This window comes from Sceloporus undulatus, chromosome 1, assembly GCF_019175285.1.
Source record: "Sceloporus undulatus isolate JIND9_A2432 ecotype Alabama chromosome 1, SceUnd_v1.1, whole genome shotgun sequence".
NCBI classification, from domain to species: Eukaryota; Metazoa; Chordata; class Lepidosauria; order Squamata; family Phrynosomatidae; genus Sceloporus; species Sceloporus undulatus.
The window spans coordinates 228414938-228436483 of NC_056522.1; the positions used below are offsets into that span (position 1 = coordinate 228414938).

General features: G+C 37.8%; 1 protein-coding gene across 6 annotated transcripts in view; it reads left to right on the forward strand.

The window, feature by feature from the left end:
* The window catches only part of LRP1B (LDL receptor related protein 1B), a 1051820-nt gene that overhangs the window by 820861 nt on the left and 209413 nt on the right, over window positions 1–21546 (forward strand). For all 6 annotated transcript variants that reach the window (XM_042437575.1, XM_042437584.1, XM_042437621.1 and 3 more), the window contains 3 exons: window positions 14158–14298; window positions 15992–16117; window positions 19008–19139. In XM_042437575.1, the coding sequence (XP_042293509.1) occupies window positions 14158–14298; window positions 15992–16117; window positions 19008–19139 (399 nt within the window). The remainder of the gene's footprint in view (window positions 1–14157; window positions 14299–15991; window positions 16118–19007; window positions 19140–21546) is intronic.

Consider the following 21546-nt stretch of genomic DNA (forward strand, 5'->3'; position numbering starts at 1 on the left):
ATGCTCCAAAGTGGCCGGAAGCCGTTTTATTTGTCTTGTCTGTTTCAGGCCTTAGTCTTCTACTACCACAGGTAATGCTGATACAAAATTTCAGCCAATGGCCAGTAATAATCTTAGTCGAGAGGTTAAGGTCTGTGACTCAGTAGATTGATAGCTTCTGCTTTGGGTTAGTGCTGTATGTCAAATTTTGTTTAGTAAGGATGTGTTTGGATAATGTGGGTAGTGCCTCTGTTCCAGTAACTGTAAGCAGAAGACAACATGACATACCCATTTTACAGATGAAAACCAGGATGCATGTGGCCAAGTACCATGGAGTATCATCAAGATGGCAAAAGTTAATAAGGAAGAATAGACAAGCTATGAGAGACTGCAGTGGTGTGCTTTTGTATGCATTTACTAGGAAGGGCAATATTCTACTTCCTCTCCCTGCACTGTCCTCTCCTCTCCTTGCACTGAATTAACTGAGTGCAAACTACATTTCCACTTTGAATTCATTTTGCAAAAATGGATGTAAACTGAGGTGGAAAAATAAGATAAGGAGAGAGAAACAAGTACATTTTAAAAGTAGCTGGAAGAATGAGACAACAGAGGATTAATTGAGAGTTTCTCTGACAAATGGGGACAGTTGGAGGATATGATATGGTGAAGCTGGGTCACAAGAGCATGAAGGTTCATAGGTGTTTTGTAAATTCTTCCCCTTCAGTTATCTTTCCCTTATGCTTGCACTTCTGATAACTCATCCAATGGATCTTTCAGTAATGGCCTTGAACACACAGTCAATTGGCAGTAAAATGATGCTCAGTTTCAATTGTGGGGGAGAAAACCTGGCTGCTGGGTTATATAACTACCTCACAGAGATGTTTTGAATAACCTGGAGGTTACTAACATGCATTGCTGTAAGCTAAGACCTTGAAGCTATGAGAAGCCACTGTAATCTTTTTGCAGAAAACTTCAAGAGTAAATTCACTAATCTTTGCAATGAACTTGATATTTTTGTTGAAACAAATGAAGTTGAAGTATCTGATGTCTCCATGTTGTCAGCTTTGTGGGATCATATTCTTTTAATGAATTTCTTTTTATTGATGTGGATAAGGTGCCTGAGGTGACATACCCAGTCATGTCTCTCTTGATTCTTGTCCTTCCTGCTAAGAAATGCTAGCCAGAAGGGTATTGAGTGTGGACTGGGAAATGTCAAAAGCATTTCTTTGCATGAGAGGGTAAGGCCTGCTGTTATTAATGCAACTACTTTTTAATATAATCATTGTGGAATTTAGTTTAAACAAGCTTGCCATCCAATTGTGAACCCAGAGCTCCGTTTTGGCTATGTAGATCAGAAGCAAACATTCTTGGCTGTTACTGATTGTCTAAACTCATTTCAAATACAGTTCTGAGCTGGTTATGTGACTGAGTCTACAGAGGCATCTACACTGTAGAAATAATGCAGTTTGACTCCACTTTAAGTGCCGTAATTCTGTCCTTTGGAATCCTGGGATTTGTATTTTTACAAGATCATTAGTGTTCTCTACCAAAGAGTGCTGGTTCCTCATAAAATTAGGAGGGCCATGACATAAATTAGCATCATACTTTATTGTGTAACATTATGATAACGTTCCGGGAACTGAATGAGAACGGAATGCAACAAAGTTTACTGCATGGTTTGGTTCCCATCGAGTTCCCATTCTGACCTCAAAGTGTTCAACAGCGTTCCAGGGTGAGAACAATGAGAAACAGATCTCAGACAGTTGGAACATTATCATACCAGAAAATGAAAACTTAGTGCAGTAATCCTATCCATTCTTATATCCGTTCTGTCAGTCCTCTTGTTCTGATTGGCTGAGACAATTTCCTCCTCTGCAGTCCTAGAGCGTTCAACTGGAAATTGTCTGAGGTAAAAAGATGATAGAGTGATGACATCATGGCATCGCACCCCAGCTAAAGAAATGTGCATGTGCCACAGCAGTATGATATGAGAATGCACCCATTTAAAGGGGGTGCTGTGCAATATAATATGTTCCCAATACGTTATCATCCCGTTATTACTTCTCTAATGCAATGAGTCCCATTCCCAAATCGTTCTGCCACAGAAAGTTTTCAGAACTCAATGGGAATGCTACAGAAGAGTAGGATATAAATAAAAGTTTTATTTATTATTATTTATTATTACAATATTAAAACAGATTGCATGTTAAAATAATAAAGTACAGTTAAAAAGATAAAAGTATTTAAAACACTTTAAAACAATACAACATCCCAGCTCATTCTTTAAAAACCTTCTGCCTATCTGGACAGGAAGGTCTTAGCCTACAGGCAGAAGGACAAGGAAGGGGCCATTCTGGCCTCCCTGGGAAGGCAGTTCCAGAGTATAGGGACAACCACAAAAAAGGGCTTCTCTCATGTCCCTACCAACCATGCTTGTGATAGTGCTGGGATAGAAAGAAGGTCCTCTCCAAAGGATCTCAGAGCCTGAGCTGGCTCATTGGGTGAGTTTTACGTAAGTGTCGAATGAATCTGTTTCAATAATATCAGGTTCAGGGCAGAGATGTCTTTGGCTTTTTTTTTAGGCCTTTCCCTATTAATGGAGGACTCTAGGAATAGAATTTTTTTTTTCTGTAACTTCCACAGTTCCCCCCACAAGCAAAAGTTATTTAGATTTGGTGGCTCTAGTTTTGAATTATTACAGTTTACTCTGTGTGACAGCCGTTAAGCTTCACTTAGAAACTATAGCTAGTGTAGAATGTGGCCTTTCACAATTTTCAGTTGCCACTTAGTATGATCATGTAACCCCTTTTTAGTTGGCTCTACACTAGTTGGCTTTTTGCTACCTGGAGAGAAGTAAGCTTTGCCACTTGTATACCAGTTCCTGAAGAAACTGGGAGCAGTATATTTGAGGAGTCGTCTCTTTCCTTATCACCTGATTCAAATCTTTTAAAGAGGCCCTAATGGTTGTTCCACATTGATCAAAGAACTCTTTGGAAATATCCAGAACTGAAAGTATTTCTTGTACCAGCTCTCATCCAATGCAATGTCCTTCTAGTTCAGATGAATCCCATGCCTACCTTACATGTATTTAGCCGTAGCATGTGAGGCAGACCTCAATAAAGTCTACCTCAATTCTTTCAACAGGGAGCCTCTCGTATGCATTTTGAGTTCCCAAACATTTGTAATCTCATGGAAGCCTGGAACTTTCATGAGACATGGAGTGGGTCTGGCAACAGAGAGCACTGCACTATACTAGCTGGGGCAGTGGAAAAACATACTTCACCCGGTGTTTTGTCCTAGAAATGGATGTCGTTCCAGGCTTACCAAACATTTGTGTACGTTATGCTATAAGATAAGATATATTGGTGGGAAATGATGCAAAAGATGATATACAGCAGAGAAGCATTCCATCTCCTTTGCTGATGCAATCCAGCATCCCCTCATACCCTATTTAGTATTAAGCCTCTAAGCAACTAATTAAACCCAGAATATTGCTGATTTTTGGCAGTTTAGTTCGCCATCACTGACTAAGTGGGGCACCAGAACTGGGCTGCACCCACTCAGAAGGTAAGGATGATGAAAGATCATCCCAATTGCTGAATGGTTAAGTGTTGATTAAAGGACTTCTAGGGGTTACAGTTTGCTCTGTGGGACCTTCACCTTCACCTGGAAACTATCGGTAGTGCAGAATGTGGTACTCCACAATTTTCAGGTACCACTTTGTATGATAATGTAGTATCTTTTAAAATGGTTCTGCACAAGTTGGCTGTTTGCTGCCTGGGGAGATGTAAGCTTTTGCCACTTGTATGCCAGTCCTTTCTCTAACTACTAAGCTAATACAGTAGAGTCCCAACACACTATACCAATGACCAAACCCACTTTCAATAGATCTAATTCAGATAAATAAGGGGTTAAAATATGAAGCGGATAGTAGTAATTAAAATCTGAAGCAGAGTATAGCAATAGATGATTGAGTAGTAATAGAAGAAGTAGTCTTATTTTAGTGTTAATCAAGAAAAAAATGTGATGCTTGTGTGGTACACCAGTTATTTAGGGTGGCAAGAACCAAAACAGACTGTCCAAACTAGCTGAATGTACAGCATAATGGCAAGTGGTTTGATATAAGTATAAAAGTAATAGACATTAATCACATATACAGAGATTAAGTTGATATTGTGTTTGATTGGGTTATACTTGCCCTGAAGACTCAGTTCCTGAGCTTGAATGTGCTTCTGGATTTAACACTGAGCCTAGAAGCTAAAATTTCACCAGTGGATTGGAATGCATTTGCACAGGTAAAACTTGTGTGCCAACTGCTCCTGTTTCTTGAGACTTTGCCATGGTGAGACATCCTTTAATTACATCCCGGTTGGACTACTGTAAAACATGCTCTACATGAGGCTGTTTTTGAGGAGTGTTCAGAAATTTCAAGTGGTCCAAAGAGCACCAGCCAGATTGGTAACTGTAGCTGGCTATAGGGATCACACAAGTCCCTTGTTGCAACAGCTCCACTGTCTGCCAGTCTGTTTCTGGGTACATTATTGTGTACATTGTGACATTATTCTTTTTTAAAAAAAAAAATGGCCAAATTCGAAGTATAGTTTCAAGGTGATGGCAAAAAGGTGAAAACAAAACACTTCCCTAAACAATAATATTTCAGCTTATAATATATGGAATATATGCTGCAAGTGTTTATGTCAATGAATTGCATATAAGCATTTTCAGATACTTCACCAACATAAATACAATTTTGTTAGTTAATTTTAAAATACAAAATAGCTGAACACTGAAACACAACAACAATTTGGCAATCTATTTTGCTTACTGACAAAATATACTGCATGTATATTAGAATTCTTAACATTGCTATCCTACTTATGGAATAAAGAGATCAGGCACAAACGGTATGGGTTAAAACAGGGCCATTTATTGACCTATTTATTAAGTTCTTAAGGGAACTGTAACTTGTATCATAAGCAAAACAAATGTGGGAGACAGGGAAAGCTGCATAGCGGAGTCTTACCTCAGACTAACTCTGCAGCTTATGAAGGACAATAACACCTGGGCCCTCAACGACAGTTCATAAGTTGGATCGCCATTGGACAGCCCGCATCAGGAAGTCCAGCAAGGAGCCCCCCTTCCCAATATGCAAAGATTAAAGTCAGGGTATATCTTCAAGCCAGACCCAAGGCCCATTTCTTTCACCCACCCCCCAGGTTGCAAGGCCTGTAGGGATGTTTTGAGAAATTTTCCTAACACCCAGTAGGGTGTCTGACGTGCTCGCCAAGATCAAATTCAAAGAATTTATGCATCATATCATTAAATGAATCCAATTAGAATTAACATGTTTTAACCCAGATCAATATTATGATGACACCACCCAAGCCAATTTCCCATGTGCCACTGGTAACAGTACAGGGTAGATGGAAAACCTGTGGAAAAGGGAAAAGATTTCTACCCAGCCCAGAAGTGGCCAAGCAAGCTTCATACTATTCTAGGGCGGGTGGGTGGGTGGGTCACAAAATAAATCAGAATGAGGCTGTCTGGGGGCGATATGACAATCAATCACTGACCACGCCCCCCGACCCCAAATGCCATGGCAACACTGCCATGGCATGATTTAAACCCTGGTCTCTCATCAATGAGAGGCCAGCAAACAGCCAATCCCAGCTCCACAACCTCCGGTGTGGAGGGGGTGGGATTGCCATTGCTCCAGTAGTGAAACTTTCCAAACTGCACTGGCACCAGACATTCACTCCAGTACACACTTGTACAGTATATTCTTGTTCAAAATCTCTGTGTAGTATACTCAGTCTGATAGCGATTTAATGGAAAGGATCCTCTTTTACACTCATATTTTTGCTATCATAGTTGTGGGCAATGCCAACATGTTCATCTCCAGTTATGATATTTAATGGGCCAGAATATGCTAGCAAAGCACTCATAAGGGCAGCTAAAGTTTGATAATCAATAATATCTGAGACTATAAGAACAAACATTTTTTTACTAGAATGTTGCCCACAAAGGAATGCATAAAACTGCAGACAAATGAGGAAATATTTTGAATATGTGAAGTATTTCAGTACTCTCCATATTGTAAATGGCAGCAAAAAATGACTAGAAAAACAAGTAGCTTGCATTTAAAGTTTCAATCTGTAACTGGTGGCAGTTAGCTCTGCATTATATATTATATTTAGATTTCAATGGACAGATTAATTAAAAAATAGATGATTTGTTCAAATACATACCTGTCAGAATAGTGATTTGTAATGCAAGAAGACTTAACTTCTGAAAGGCATTATTCTCTACAAGAAATTTTAAATATATACAGCTAAATTTTCCAAGCCATCGGTTTTCTAATTACCATAATATTCTTAATCATATTAACAATAATATGTGAAATATATCCAGGCAATTTGCCCAGTTCGAAGTACAGCGTATTGCTGCCTTCTCTAAGTACTCAAATCATCATTAATGAAAATTAATGGTCCATCAATATTTGCATTCAGATGACTGCTTAAATTCCTAAGGGGAATGTACAGTGCTGGTATTATTCATTTTATCTGTCTGTTTAATAGTGAGTTATACTTTTTAATATTAAGTAGTATTTATTTACAGATGTCTACATAGATACAGTAGATACGACAGTTATAGAAATAAGTTTTAATTATCAGGAAATCTTTGTATTAATTTAATTGCAATTATTAAATATACTGAAATACTGACTATTACTTAAAATATAAAATAGTAATTGCTAGAAAAATCATGTTTTATACCACAGGTACCTATTACATTTCCCTGTCTTTTCTAATAGAAATGTATTATAATGTTATGCAGCTAATGGTCCCTTTAAATGAAATTTCAGATTTCAGCAAATTAATAAGTTAGTACTTTAAAATTAATGAAGAACACTTAAGAATCATAGAATTGTAGAGTTGGAAGAGACCACAAGGGCCATCCAGTCCAACCCCCTGCCATGCAGGAAATCTCAATCAAACCATACCCGACAGATGGCCATCCAGCCTCTGCTTAAAGACCTCCAAGGAAGGAGACTCCACTACACTACGAGAATCATCAAAGGTTACTCCATAAATGCTAACCTGATAATTAAATATAATATCTGGAGTTGTATTCTAATGTGCATTCTCCATTCAACTCAACATCATAGTTTAAGGTTGCCTTCAGATTATGACAGGAAAATTTCTTTTAGAATAACTAGGCTGTTTTATTTCAATTTTTCAATATAGTAAATCATCCTTTATGAATGGAACTTTTTGTTCCTTAGCTTGGATCCATTTTAATGTTTCTTTGTTGTTGTTTTTCTAACATTTTTTGCTATATTGATGGAACTGACTGAAATACTGATTTTCCAAGTTCCCCTTCATTCACTGGCTCTACTCTAGATGGGATTTACAATTGGATTTAGGCCATTGGGTGCAGTTCTGCATACTGTTGGGTCGTGGTGGAATTTAAATAGGCTAATAGTGAAGGATTTCAGCCTTTGTCAGTTTAGACATAAAAACAAGATAACAGCATGTGGCTATTTTTTGAGAATTCTGTTTTGATTTTTTGAATTTTTTTTAATCGTATAGGTGCAGGAGACTGCAAAGAAGGCCAGTACTCTAAGGGCTAGTGATGAGATTACCCTATGCTGAATTATCTTCTAATTCTAATGTCTGTTGTGAAAAATGATTCTGTGATCTGAGAACAAAGATAACAGGATTGTCTAATAACATGATTGGAATTAGCAGGAGAGGTAGGTGGTCTAGAGACTATTTACTATTTATTCAAACAGCAACAACCGTAATTAGTAGCACAATAGGCAGAAGAGACTGACCAGTATATTTTTCATTGAGATGTGTTGAACTGCAGAAGACATGTTATTAAGAATCCTCAGGGTTTACATGGTAGTTTCCTTGTATAGGACTTGATACAAAGCAAATGTTTTGTTTTGTTTTGTAATTATTACCTTCTTAGGACAACTATTTGGATATTTCTGGAGCATGATTGCAGTCAATAGATTCTGGCTCTGGATTCTGTCTGTCAACTGGATGTTGTTTCTTTCTCCCATTACTATTACAGTGGAGGTTATGGATAAAATGTTTTCTTGACCACAGTGAAAATAGCCCCTAGATTCATTTATTATCACAATTGTTGGGGAAATTCCAAAGGATGTATACATGGACAGACCTAGCATGTTAAAATAGAAGAGCTTTGATAGACCTTTACTAGTGCAGACAAGACTGAGCTGTTGGTTTTAGTCAGTTCCATTTGTTCAGGATTTTGACTCTTGATTAGACTCAGTATGGATGCTGAATGGTCCTGTTTCCTCACTTTTTCTACCTATGTGTGTCTGTGTGTATGCACATGCCCACATGTGTATGTGTGTGGTGCCTTTACAGCTGAGAGAGACTCAGACAGTAATCATATTGCTTTATGGAACTAAAACTCACATATTCCACCAGTTAGCATGGCTATTGACAATACATTCTAGGGGATTATGGAAGTTGTACCTCTCCCCTTCTCCCCCCCCCCCAAAAAAAAACCCCCAGAAACTTTACCATGTTCTGACTATATTTGGGGATTTGCTTCACAGCTTTTGGGTAATTCTCAAGTCCTGATTAGGACTTTTTACATATATCGTTCATTTTCTTTTATGCTATTTCTGTCACCATATTATGTCTTGCCAATGTAGAAAACATATGGTATACCATGGTCCTTTAAAGGAATTTAGAATATTTTTGTACATAAATGTTTTTCACAGAATGATTGTACTAAAAGTTACCATAATTACTCAATAGGTTTAAATTACTACCCCAAAATTGGAAACCACCATCTTATCAGAGCACTGGGATGTAGTGCTTCACTAAGTTCCTTCTTGAATGAAGCAACAACTAATTTTAACACTTTTCTTCTTGCTGCGATAAGGTCTTCAAATGCCATACAATTTACAAAAGCTATTCACAGTTATAGGACATAAAATGCACATAAAATGCTGTTCCCTACAAATAAAATGCTGCATTCTGCCAGCCACTTCCAAATTTTGTGCAGAATAAACTCCAATTTCAGCATTTCCCCTCCACAGGAAATACTATTTTTGCATAGAAACTACATTTTCGGTACAAAAAAATGCTTTCTTTTGTGCAGAAATGCTGTTTTCTGTGCAAAACAGCACAGAAGAAACCCAGAACTGCAAAGTGCCTTCCCAGTCCAAACTCAAATCTTGAAGTTTTTCAACCATTTGTGAATATTTTCAAATATTATTGGCGTCCCTGCAGATTGCTAATTAAGCTCATTGTTGATCTATTACTACATTGAAAGCAATTGTTTACAAGTAGCCTAGTTCAGCAAGAATTTGTGAATAATGGAACTTTACAGATTCCTAAAAATAATTTTAAATGTATATGTTTATGTCTAGGGAAAAAGAGAACTTATGCTATTGATTCTTTATGTATGAAATAGTTTCATATGTAACAATGATTTAATTATAGCTGCTATGATTTTCAGTTGACATATTTGGTAGGAATTATTATGAATAATTTATTCCCACTTCTATAAAATCTGAATTAACTGTGTGTAGAACTAAATGCTTCATGAAATATGTGACTTGTACAGTTTAGAAGTCTCTAGTCTCTTTATATTTCCTTAATTTTTCAAACATTTCTCCCTGCCAAATTGTAAGGAACAGGAGGGAGAAGGATCACAGCATTGAAAAAAGTTATTCCTCCAGATTTTCCCTGTGTTTAAGGAGGTGATTTTTAGTTCTTCCATAATTTGACCTGCATCATTTAATTTGCCCACTCTTGGGTTTTTTATTTTTATTTCTAATGCCTGATTCACAAAAGCAAGCGTCCAAGTGGATCACTGCACTGAATGGAGATGAGGCAGCTGATCCTTCCATCTTCTCAGTGATCACTACCATTCAGTTGCAAGCCACAAAAAGCAAGTGTTTATGCTTCATTGATAAATATTGTCAATTAAAATTGCTATATATCTACACCGATGTCTTAACCCATTGCATTTGTATTCTGCTGTCCCTACAAAGAAAAGTTTATATTAATTCTTAACTGGACCCTAGCGCAAGCTGTGAACATATCTTGCCAGGTTTCCAGATTTCCAAATATGACATTTTCCCTTAAGACAGTTTCAGACAGTTTTCTGGAGATAATAAATGAAAACTAAAAATTCTCAATTTTATGTGCTGTGTTACTATAGCAGGCCGACACCCACTGTATATAACTTACAATAGACATAATATTTTAATCAAATTTGCTAAGCTCTGAGAAATTTGCCTGAAAAGTAATAAGCAGAAACTGGAGATTTTAGGGATGAAATGTATGTTTAAGTATTGTGAATATTCTGTCTGCTTCCCTTACCTCATTTATACTTGTGTCATTTATACAAATAGATAGATGATAGATAGATAGATAGATAGATAGATAGATAGATAGATAGATAGACAGACAGATAGATATTTGTTAATTGCCCTAAATTGACCCCAACTCATGGCAACACTATTAATGAGACATCTCCAAGATCCCCTGTCCTACACTGTTATGCTTGGGTCCTATACATTCAGGCTTATGACACCCCTGATTAACTCTACCCATCTGGCCTGTGGTCTTCCTCTCTTTGTACTACCTTCTACTTTTTCTAGCATTATTGTCTTTTCTAATGAGTCATACCTTCTCATGATGTGGCCAAAGTATGACAGCCTCAAAGTGATCATATTGACTTCCAGGAACAGATCATGTCTGATCTGTTTAAGTACCATTTGATTGTCTTTTGGGCCTGTCGATGGTATCCTCAGCACTATTCCCCTGCACATCATCTCAGTTCTTCTTATCTGCTTTCTTCACTGTCCAGCTGTCACATCTGTGCATGGGGATGGAGAATACAATTACTTGGATGAGTCTAGTGCTCAGTGGTATTTCTTTGCACTTTATGATCTTATCCAGTTCTTTTATAGCTGCCCTTCTCATTCCTAGTCTTTTGATTTATTGACTACAGTCTCTGTTCTAGTCAATGTTTGATCCAAGATATGGGAATTCTTTGATTATTTCAATTAATGTATTGATTTATATGTAGAAATACCTTAAATGCACCAGATCCTGTCTGATCTTGGAAGTTAAGCAGGGTCAGCTCCAGTTAGTAGTGGGATGCGGTAGGCTGTGCTTCAGAGGAAGGATTTGATAAACTATCTCTGAATATTTTTTGCTTAAGAAAACTCTATGAAATTCATAGGGTTGCCATAAGTTGACAGGAAACTTGAAGACACACACTCAGACTGCTTCTAAAAAAACCCTGCTGCCTAGTACAGTATTTGCAAGCAAAATGCATCCATACAGTAAGGCTAAGATTTTTGGTTTGGTGTATTTACTTACATATATGAAAAAAGAAAAAATGGCTTGCAAATTGCAAGACCACATGATTGGTGCAATCTATCTGTGTTTATTAAGAGTTCAGAATGACTTTGTAAACCCCTGCAGAGATGACTTCTGCAGTTCTTTTTGTTTTGCAGCTGTTATGGTATGTAAGGGAGTAATGAACATGGGTCTCACTGCCAGCATTCCAACTCTGAAACCACATGCACTTTACAGTGTATGATCAGCCAGTATTTGAAAAATGAAGCTGTAGCCAGTTTCTTATTGAATTGTATTTAATTGTGCCCTTATCTAATTCTTCATAGAATAAAACATACAATTCTGTCCTATTAGATGTTCATTATTTAGGTATTCAGATTTATGGTACCCATGTGGAGAACTCAGTTCCTGTGTTTTGGGAGGGAGTGGGAGCTCTTGCCAAGAAGAAAATACTTATTGTTGTTGTTTTATATACACATTTATTCTACTCATTTATTATTTATGGGTTTCTCACCTTTCTACCATGTGGTTTGAGTTTAAAATTTGCCCCTTTTTGAATGGAAAGGAAGGAGATGAGACAATCATACAAATTACATCTGAACCCCTTGCTCCAGAAGTGCCAGCAAAAATACACGAAGTGCACAAGTGGATCAGACAACTTAAAATCTTTCTTAGAATGCTGCATGGAAACCTACAGTGATTCTCTATGTTTTGTAAGACAATTGGTCTGCCTGCATGAGCCAAAAGGCCCATATCCCCCCCTCCGCCTCATGTTGTCCTGTTCAGACGATCAGGCCAATACCCATAGGCCACTGGTCCTGGTGTGATTCTGGTCCAAAGGGGCCTTAGTGCGAGTTAAAATGACCTGCCAGTTGCCACAGAGTTTCTCCAAAACTCTGTAGCAACCCCTGGCAGACCAGATGGCCATGCATGCCCCTTGCCTTCCTCTGCCATTGATGCTACTGAGCAGACCCCTGTCTCTGACATGAAAACAGACTGCCTGGACATGGAGGTGCAGCCAGAGACCCCGTTTCCCTGTAAGGAATAGTGACAGAGGTCTGCTCATAGCAGCAAGGGCAGAGGAAGGTAAGGTGTGTGTGGTGGTAGGAGATATGTGGTGTGGTGGTGGGTAGGGACCAGCTCAGGTTAGGACCAGGTTAGGGTTGCATGGACTTGGACATGTGCTATCCTGGCCCATCTACCTGGCCCCAAAGTATATTGCTATAATAAAATGATATTTATTTTATGCAGCAGAAAAGGGCAGGAGATGAAATGGTTTGCTGATTAATTGAACTATTAAGTTTTGTTTGTGTACAGCGCTATAGAAATAAACTATAATAATAATGAATCACTTCAATAAAATATGTTTAATTATTATATATAATATTTTATTACAATATATAAGTTAAAATATCTGTATAAAACTGCATAAAATAAACAAATCATTCAGATGCTGCTTGGGAAAACACAATAGTTTTGATGTCAACATTAGTTTGTGCCACGATCTTTGGGGCAGCTTTTCATTCTCCCAGGCTTTTTGAAAGCTCATTGTAGTGCAACCCTTTACATATCCACTCAGAAGTAAACCACATTGATTTCAGTGGTGGGACTTAGCTACAAGGTAGGTGAGTACACAGCTGTAGTTGTAATGGACTTTTAGTTCAGATTTTTTGTATTACTGCTTATGTTTTGATTTTATTGTTTTTTATTTTTTTGTATTGATATGTTGGTGTCATTCTATGTAAAGGCCATACTGAAAACTGAAGTTGAATGGTGGTATAGAAACTCTGTAATGTTGATATACCACTTGCCTGAAGGATATAGTTAAGAATGTATAAATATCTGGCATCTGTGTTAGCAATGAGATCCCTTTCTAAGAATAAGTTAGCATTTTCAAAATATGAACTATCTTATTAAAACCACCTGATAATGAGCTTTCCTAGACCTTTAAAATCTCTGTGGCTTGTCTTAAAGAGATTGATGGAACTGGCCATTTTGTCAAATAGGAAACAGGGTTCATGGCCTTACGTATTGTGCTCTAACAAAGCCCTTTTCATAATACTTCTGTATAATTTACTATCTATTCCACAGCATTGTTAAAACATCACTGATGGTTTTTCATCAGAGAGTTGAACAATCTTTTCATACCAAAGGAGAAGGACAGGATTCTTCTTGTACCAATTTTGAAGTCCTGTTATCCAATGGCATGAAGTCATGAATCACAACAGAGGTGGTGGAAATGCAACCGGGGGCCATATGTAGCCCCAATATATTTTTCTTAATCCCCACAAGCTCCTTGCCCACCCAATCTCCCAAACCTCAACAACAGCACTAACAATTGGAAATATTTCAATAACACACTAACCTTTTTTTCTTTACATTTCTCATAAGACTAATAATAAGAAAAAGATTTAAAAACCTAGTCTAACTTCTCTGTTTTGAAGAGAACAAAATGTGTTATTATTATTATACTTTATTTATATAGTGCTGTAGATTTACACTGCGCTTTATATACAATCAATAAAATCAATAAAAGCGAAACCTGCCAAAGTCATACATTCTACAGGATAATAACAAAATACATATAAAACAATAGATAATAATACAAGATAGAATTAGATAAAATAAGCAGGCAACAAGTTAAAAATATCACCCCTCTTCTTACAAAGAACTGTCCTCATTCCTACATCTTGTTTTGATATCCACTGTCAACACTACATTATTTTTAATTAATAATATGCTTTTAATTAATATTTTATATAACTTCCTAGTTTTTAAAAATGTTTTCTGAAAAACTGACATTTTATTTTTACAGATAGAAAACTATGGTGGGCAGACCAAAATTTAGGGCAATTAGGTACCTGCAATAAAAAAGATGGAAGGAATCCTACAGTCCTGCGAAATAAAACTTCAGGAGTTGTACATATGAAAATATATGACAAAGCAGCACAGCAAGGTAAACTGCATTGTGTTTTATAATGAATAATTATTATAAACAGGATTACATCTAGAGATCAATGGGAAAATTCTGCTTACATTTAGGCTTGACAGATTACAGGCAATTTTTGCAAATTATCAGTTCTTCTGTGGCTTCCTGTGTTCTTTGGTAATATTATGAAGTTTGGTGCATTCATGAGTACAAAAGGATCCAAGTAATCAATTTTTGGTTCTGACTGAACCAGTAACAAAAATATACGTGAGAAATGAAAATAAAGGGCAAAATAGACAGCCCCAAAGTGGCGACTTCATACTGCCGCTTTGATCGCCCGATTGGGGCCACAGCAACTCCACGCTATAGCCCTAATCTGACATTTTTCCAGCCCCCCAAAAAGGAGCAAAATCCCGCTCCTTTTTGGGCTGGAAAAAAACTGTTCTTTCTGCCATGGCAGCGGCTTTTCCCCATTTCTGCAGTGCAGCACATGTAAATACCATGCTGCAGAAACACTGGGATGCCTCCTACTGTAACCTACTGTGTGGGCAGCGGAGCAATGTGATGCCAGATTGGGGATGCCGTGGAGGTGTAGTGTATGCATGCCAGACACCATAATGCCATCCCCAAGCCAGCATTACACCAAACCACTGCCCACACAGCAGGTGGCATCACAGCATTTCTGTGGAGTGGCATTTACATGCGCTCCACCGCAGAAATGGGGAAAAGTCACTACCTTGGCTGAAAGGCCAGCTTTTGAGCATCTGGGCGAACACCATGCTCTCGCACCACCCTGAAGCCGGCTCTTTATGCCGGCCTGCTTTGCCCCTAAGGGAAGAGGGTAGGTGCAAAGGAAAGAAAGTTTGCTGTAGGTAGAAGGCTGAAGGAACAAGGTCCAACTAAGGTGTAGCTCACCTCACTGCAGTTCCTTGTGCAACATAGTTTTAAAATCTCAGTTGATCAAATAAGCTTAATTATTTCTAAAACAAAAAAGAGAATCTAGGGTGCTGAGCAAAAGTTTTGCAAAGCTGTGCAGTCGTTTTCAGTTTGTGCTAGGAGAAAACTTCAGGTAAAAGGTCACTATAGGTCAGAAAAGATTTAAAGATACACAACAATAAATATAAATATGCCACCAGTTAAAACATTACTTTGGGTACCCTTTTGCACCATTGTCTGGGTGGCTTTGGAACATGGTGTTTATAAGCCATGTGTCCTGAAGCCACCTGGAAGACACCCGGCCATTTACAGGGGGGCAGCTTCATGATGCTCTGGCTGTGTGGTATATACAAGTCACACACCGCCAGAGGTTCATGAAACTGGCTTCCAGTTGCAGTGAGGATGCAAAGCCAGCTTTTTGCCACCCAAAAAGGAGCTGCTCTTTGACACTCTTTTTTCAGCCAGCTTCAAGGTGGATTGGGGCCACAGTGTGCTGTTGCCTTGGCCCCATTCTGCCTTTGGAAGGCCCTTAGTGAAATTTACAAGCGTAAGTGCCCTGATAGACCCTTAATCCTTGTTTATCTAGTCTTCTGGGACAAGATGAGATTCCATAGTTAAGATGTTAGGTATGTAAAACATTGAAATAATGGTAATTGAACTCCTCAGGAAAAGTGGTCTTCTTGGGTGAGCTGCAAGATATGAACTTACATATTGGGATTCTATACAAAATTGTGTCATTATTTACCAAATTTTACTCTTTTCTTTCTTCTTCCTTGTGTGGTAGGTAGCAATTCTTGTCAACACAATAACGGAGGCTGTTCCCAGCTCTGTTTACCAACCTCAGAATCAACCAGAACATGCTTATGTACAATAGGCTACAACCTTCGGAAAAACCGGATGTCTTGTCAAGGTACAGTTATTTGGATATTGAAAAAAATAAAATAAAATACATGTTTAAAAAAAACCTAAGGTTGATTTGCTAAGATACTACTACTGAATAGTTCAAAGAGAAAACTATGGCTCTTTGAAAGTGTATTTCTGCATGCTTTTAATATATGTGTTTCAAGATTTCTTTAAGATTCTCAAACAAATATATATATTGTCATGATACACACACACACACACACACACACACACACACACACATTGGGCCCTCTGATTACACAGGGGATCTGTTCTGGATCCTCTCGTGTAAGGGAAAATCCGCCTATGCTTGAGCTCCATAGGAAATACTGGGGCACGTGCATGTGGTGGAGTGGTGCATGGGCGTCACAGGCATGTGCCATTTTTTCCTTCCCCGAGCGGCTTCTGCGTACGCTGAAAGCCACGTAAAATACATCCACGCATGATGCGGGCGCACTGTATACATGTTAAACTAATTGTTCCTTTATATTTAAAAATGAACTTGTCCTTATCATTATAACACTTTAAAAAATCAAGTAATATACAGGTATTTAGAAAATATTTGAGTCTATAAATCTATTAACTAAAATTTGTTCTTGCCATTCCACAACTGGTGATTCTAAAACTTCCTAACATTTTAGTGGTGTTTTATACACAGTACTAATGTTAGAAAATCTGTATCCATAACAAGCTTCCAAGGATATCTAAACATCCATAATACTGTAACTGTAACAATTAAATTCTGTCTTAGACTTTCTCCAGTTTGACTTTACCATTAGTGCTATATTTTATTGATACATGTATTGATCTAGTACATTGGTAGATTGCATTCCCTGAGCATTTAATTACTTCATTTAAAAACTGGTTTTAAAATAAAATGTAATCATTTATTTTAGCCTACCAACCATAAAAACCCCTCAAACTTGATAAATGTGCAGACAGTGTTCCACTCAATTGCTTAGTAAGAATAAGAATAAGAGTAAGAATTAGTAAGAATAAACAACATCCTGTCTAGAGCTTAGAAGTATTTGATTTCAGCTCATGATATGAATTGTAACAATACTTTTTTTAGGTTAATGAGGCCATCACATTTTCATGGTAGTGGCTGACACAACAACCCAGATGGCCTTGGACACTGAGTAATACTTATTTAACATTACTCATCTTTGTGTGTAGCACAAAGATGTTTGTGATTACTTCATTATAGTAAACATGATCTTCAGATGGTTCTTTTCTACTTTTTTAACACTAAAACAAGAGTCACACACCACTCAGAGTTGCATGGTACCCTCACTGTGGGCTAAATGGGACTGTAAAGCTGTGTTTCTGTGTGCTTTCACCTGTTGACTTCTGGTGACTCCATAAATTTTATAAGGTTTTCTTAGGCAAGGAATACTTTGAGGTCATTTTTCTAGTTCCTTCCTATGAAATGTAGCCTACAGAACCTGGTATCTGTAGGCAATCTCTTATTCATGTACTATCCAGGGCAGACCCTGCTTAGCTTCCAAGATCAGATGAGATCTTGTGCCTTTAGGGCAGTGGTCCCCAAGCTGTGCCCTTTAAGAGAAGCCTCAGTCATGTTGGTCAATAATCTAGGATTCTGGGAGCTGAAGTCCAAAATCTCTTAAAGGGCACAGTTTGGGGACCAATGAATTAGCATATTTAGCTACTATAAGGCTAGAAGAAAACAATTTTCTACCCACTTCAGGTCATGATGTCGTCTGCTACTGACAATTTCTGCAATGGTGAGAGTGTTGCTATCCAGTAGCCTTGCTCTCTCTTTCATTCAGCAGTCTCAGAGAGCAGTCAGGACTCTATGCTATTCTGAGTGGTATCAAATAAAACCCAGAAAAATGAAAATTTTGTCACCTTATGAACAACATGACTTCTCCCCCAATTAGTAATTTAATGACAACAAAGGGCCCTGGGAACAGTAACTGTAATAACTCCTTTCTGGAAGCTTAATGAACTATGAAAAATAAATCCAAAAGCTCTGTCCTCCCTCTCAGTGATGCATAAGCTTTGGAAAATGGACCAACAGAGCAAGCCTATACTTACCTACTCTCAAGTCAGCCCCAGAACTAAGTTTAGTGGGTCTTACTCTCAGGAAGCAAGCATAGGATGAAGCTTATTTTTACAGTTTTAACTGATGTTTGGCACAATTCCCAGACTGATTTTTGTCTGGCCCAAAAAGTAGGGCAAACTACTGCTCCTGGAAGCCTTCAGGTGCAACAATTTGCCTTTTAAATTGGTTGCAAAGGCCTGATACACACTGCCAGGACCGTGCATCAACTGCATGGTCCCAAGCCCTACTAAATGCTGGTGGCACCACTATTCAATGGCACTGCCCACAGGAAGGGCGTAGGCATGACATGTGTGTGTCTGAGTGCCCACACATCTCAGCAAGGAAACAGCAGCCTTACAATGCCACAAAAAAGGAGCCGCTCTAGACGGTTCCTTTTTTGCTGCGCTGCATTACCGCTCCATTTGGTCGCTGCAGTAATGCTGCACAACAGAAAGGGGTAGTGTTTAAATGCCAGTCTGTCCCACCCCAAAGTATCCCCACACTAACATTAAAAAAAAAAAAACATTTTTGAGAACCAGAAATGGTTGTGTGGTAGTTCATAAAGTCCGCAGAGTATCCCAGGACATATAAGGGGCCCCTGGACCTCCTATAGCTGCTCACCCCGATTTAAGTACCAGTGCAAACCCAGATTCTTCTCCTTTGCTCCCACTTCTTTTCCCATATCCTGTCAGCCGGCTCATCACTAGATATATGATTGTGGTTCCGATATTTTATCTTTCTTGTCCCAAACAAAAGGTTTTTTTGTATCTTGTAATCTTCAGATGGCATCTGTTCCAGTAATTTTTCATGTTTCTGTGTATATTTTCTTCAGGGATAGAATCATTCCTCATGTATTCTGTTCATGAAGGAATTAGAGGAGTTCCTATTGATCCAAATGATAAAACAGATGCATTAATGCCGATATCTGGAACTTCATTTGCTGTGGGTATAGATTTCCATGCAGGTGAATAAATATGAATATTTATATTTATTTAATACATATTTTATCATAGTTTACCATTTGTAAAATGCTGTTCCTCTGTCTTGGAAAATGAATGTAAGAAAACAATGCATACTTTTTTTGGGGGGGGGGGTATTTATTTATCTATTTTTAGAAAATTCATTGCAGGTGCAAGCACAAAGAGGAGAAATCCTGAATACTTGATGCTGTTCAACATGGAACCATTAATCACAGCTCATTTATACATAACATTATTTTCTAGGAACAGTTGCAGCCTGAGATTAAGTTCATGAAAGTGATACTACAGTACTTCTCTTTGCTATGTTCATTATGTTCAAAAATCAGTGAGCTAAAAGTTATCTTGTATTGAGTTAATAGTTATCCTATAATTCTTTGCTGACGTGACAGAAAAGAGAAAGGGAATGAAAATTTCATCCCCAACAGATTTCATAGAGAAGTAGTTCATAATTGGGTTTTAGCCCCTGCAGGATGCTTTTTGACTACTTTTTTTATTTATTTACAAACAAAACATGACAACAAACAGTTTACTAAAACAGTAAATAAAAATAATATCAAAGACAATAAACCCTCAAATGTAGTTATTTCATTGAAAAAGCAGAAATTAAACAATAATCCAAAATAATGCCCCGGAAATTATAAACAATTGGTCTATCCAATTGTTCTTTCCATAACAATTTAGATTAGATTGGGGGATGTCTAAAAACCATGTCCCACTGGATGTATTCATTAAGTGGATGCCAAACTGTGTGGAAAGTCAATCCAAAGTGTAAGCCTCTCACTCTGTTATTATTGTCTGCAATTTTCTCCATTAACCACAGTTCCCAAAGTCTAATCCACCATCCTGCAATGTTCAACTTTCCAGTTTTCCAGTTCTTAGCCATATCAAGCCTGGCAACAACCAAAAGGAAAACAATATGTTCTTTGTGTTGCAGGGCTTTATTTTCATCAATAAAAAAGGAGAACTGCTTTAAATAAAATTGGAAAATAAATTCTTAACAAAATGTGTCAAAAAAAAGTCTAGGAAGATTAAGAAATATGGACTGTACTGGTAACGGTACTGACTAGTGCTCAGCAAGGAAAAATACTGATAGTGTGAATACTTACCAAGATACAAGTAGCTAGTTCCTGATAATAACAATTCATTCTCATGTCCTGCCAGCACCTGAAGATAACTTATACAGTATTGTGAACCTTAAATAATTTAGTGAGCTGGAATGAATGGAATGAATATTCATCATTCTTCATTTCCTGGATGAAAAAGCAGTATTCTGACCCTGAGGGAAGAAATAACAGAGGAGAGAATTTTACATGGGCTTTGCCTGGTATTCACATATCGAAAGGTGTTTGGAAATTATTCTGTGTAGGAGATGTGGAGTGTGTGGGTGTGAAAAAAAAACACATAAGTTTTTATGTGCAAATGGTGTTTGCAGTGCAAAAACACCATGTTTTTGTACACTTGAAAAACAGTGCTGCACAAATATCACTGTTTCTAGAACCATATTTATAGTATTTGATGGGGTGGGACAGAAACAGAGTTTTCTCAACTCTGATATGTTTCTGAATTTTCTTTCTTTTTGCATGAAAAAATATGGTTTTGCACAAAAAACATTGTATATTTCTGTCCAGAATAATTTGCTAAAGCATTTTGAGATGTGCAGATATTGGGGGCAAAAATTGCACAAAAATTTTCATTTTCTCCAGCAACAAGGAGAAAGCTATAGAAATTGTCTTTCCTTGCATAACAAGAATGAAATAGTTAAAGACTGATTTGCCTATACTGTGCTACTCCACACTATTAATAATTAAGGGCTGAGACAGACCACCCAAAAATGGAAGTCTGCAGGCGCCCGTTTTAACTCCGGAGGGACACCGCAGCCCCCAAATTGTGTGATGTCCCTCCAGAGTAAAAAGAACCTGGTTCTTCTGGGTTCTTTTTGTGGTGCCCAGGTTATGTTGCGAGTGAACCACTGGCTCACTCGTGACATAAGCAACACGTAGTGACATGCGGACGCTGCATGTCACTTACGTAAAAATGCCCCCCATGTGGACAGGAGGCTGCCATTAGGCTGCTGCCCACATGTACTAGAGTTCTGAAGTGTGAGGTTGCTGCATGCTCCGGAACCCTAGTTTTGGTTGCAAGACGACGCTTTAGGCCCATCTGTCTCGCGTGTGTACTAATGTATGTTTTAATCTGGTTTAATGTATGATTTAATCTGCTTTTATTTATTTGTTTTACTGTTTAATCTTGTTCTGGTTTATGTATCTTGTAGATTTTTAATAATATAATTGTAAGCTGCTTTGAGTCCCAATGTGGGGGGAAAGGTGTGGGGATGATGATGATGATGATGATGATGATGATGATGATGATGATGATGATGATGATGATGAT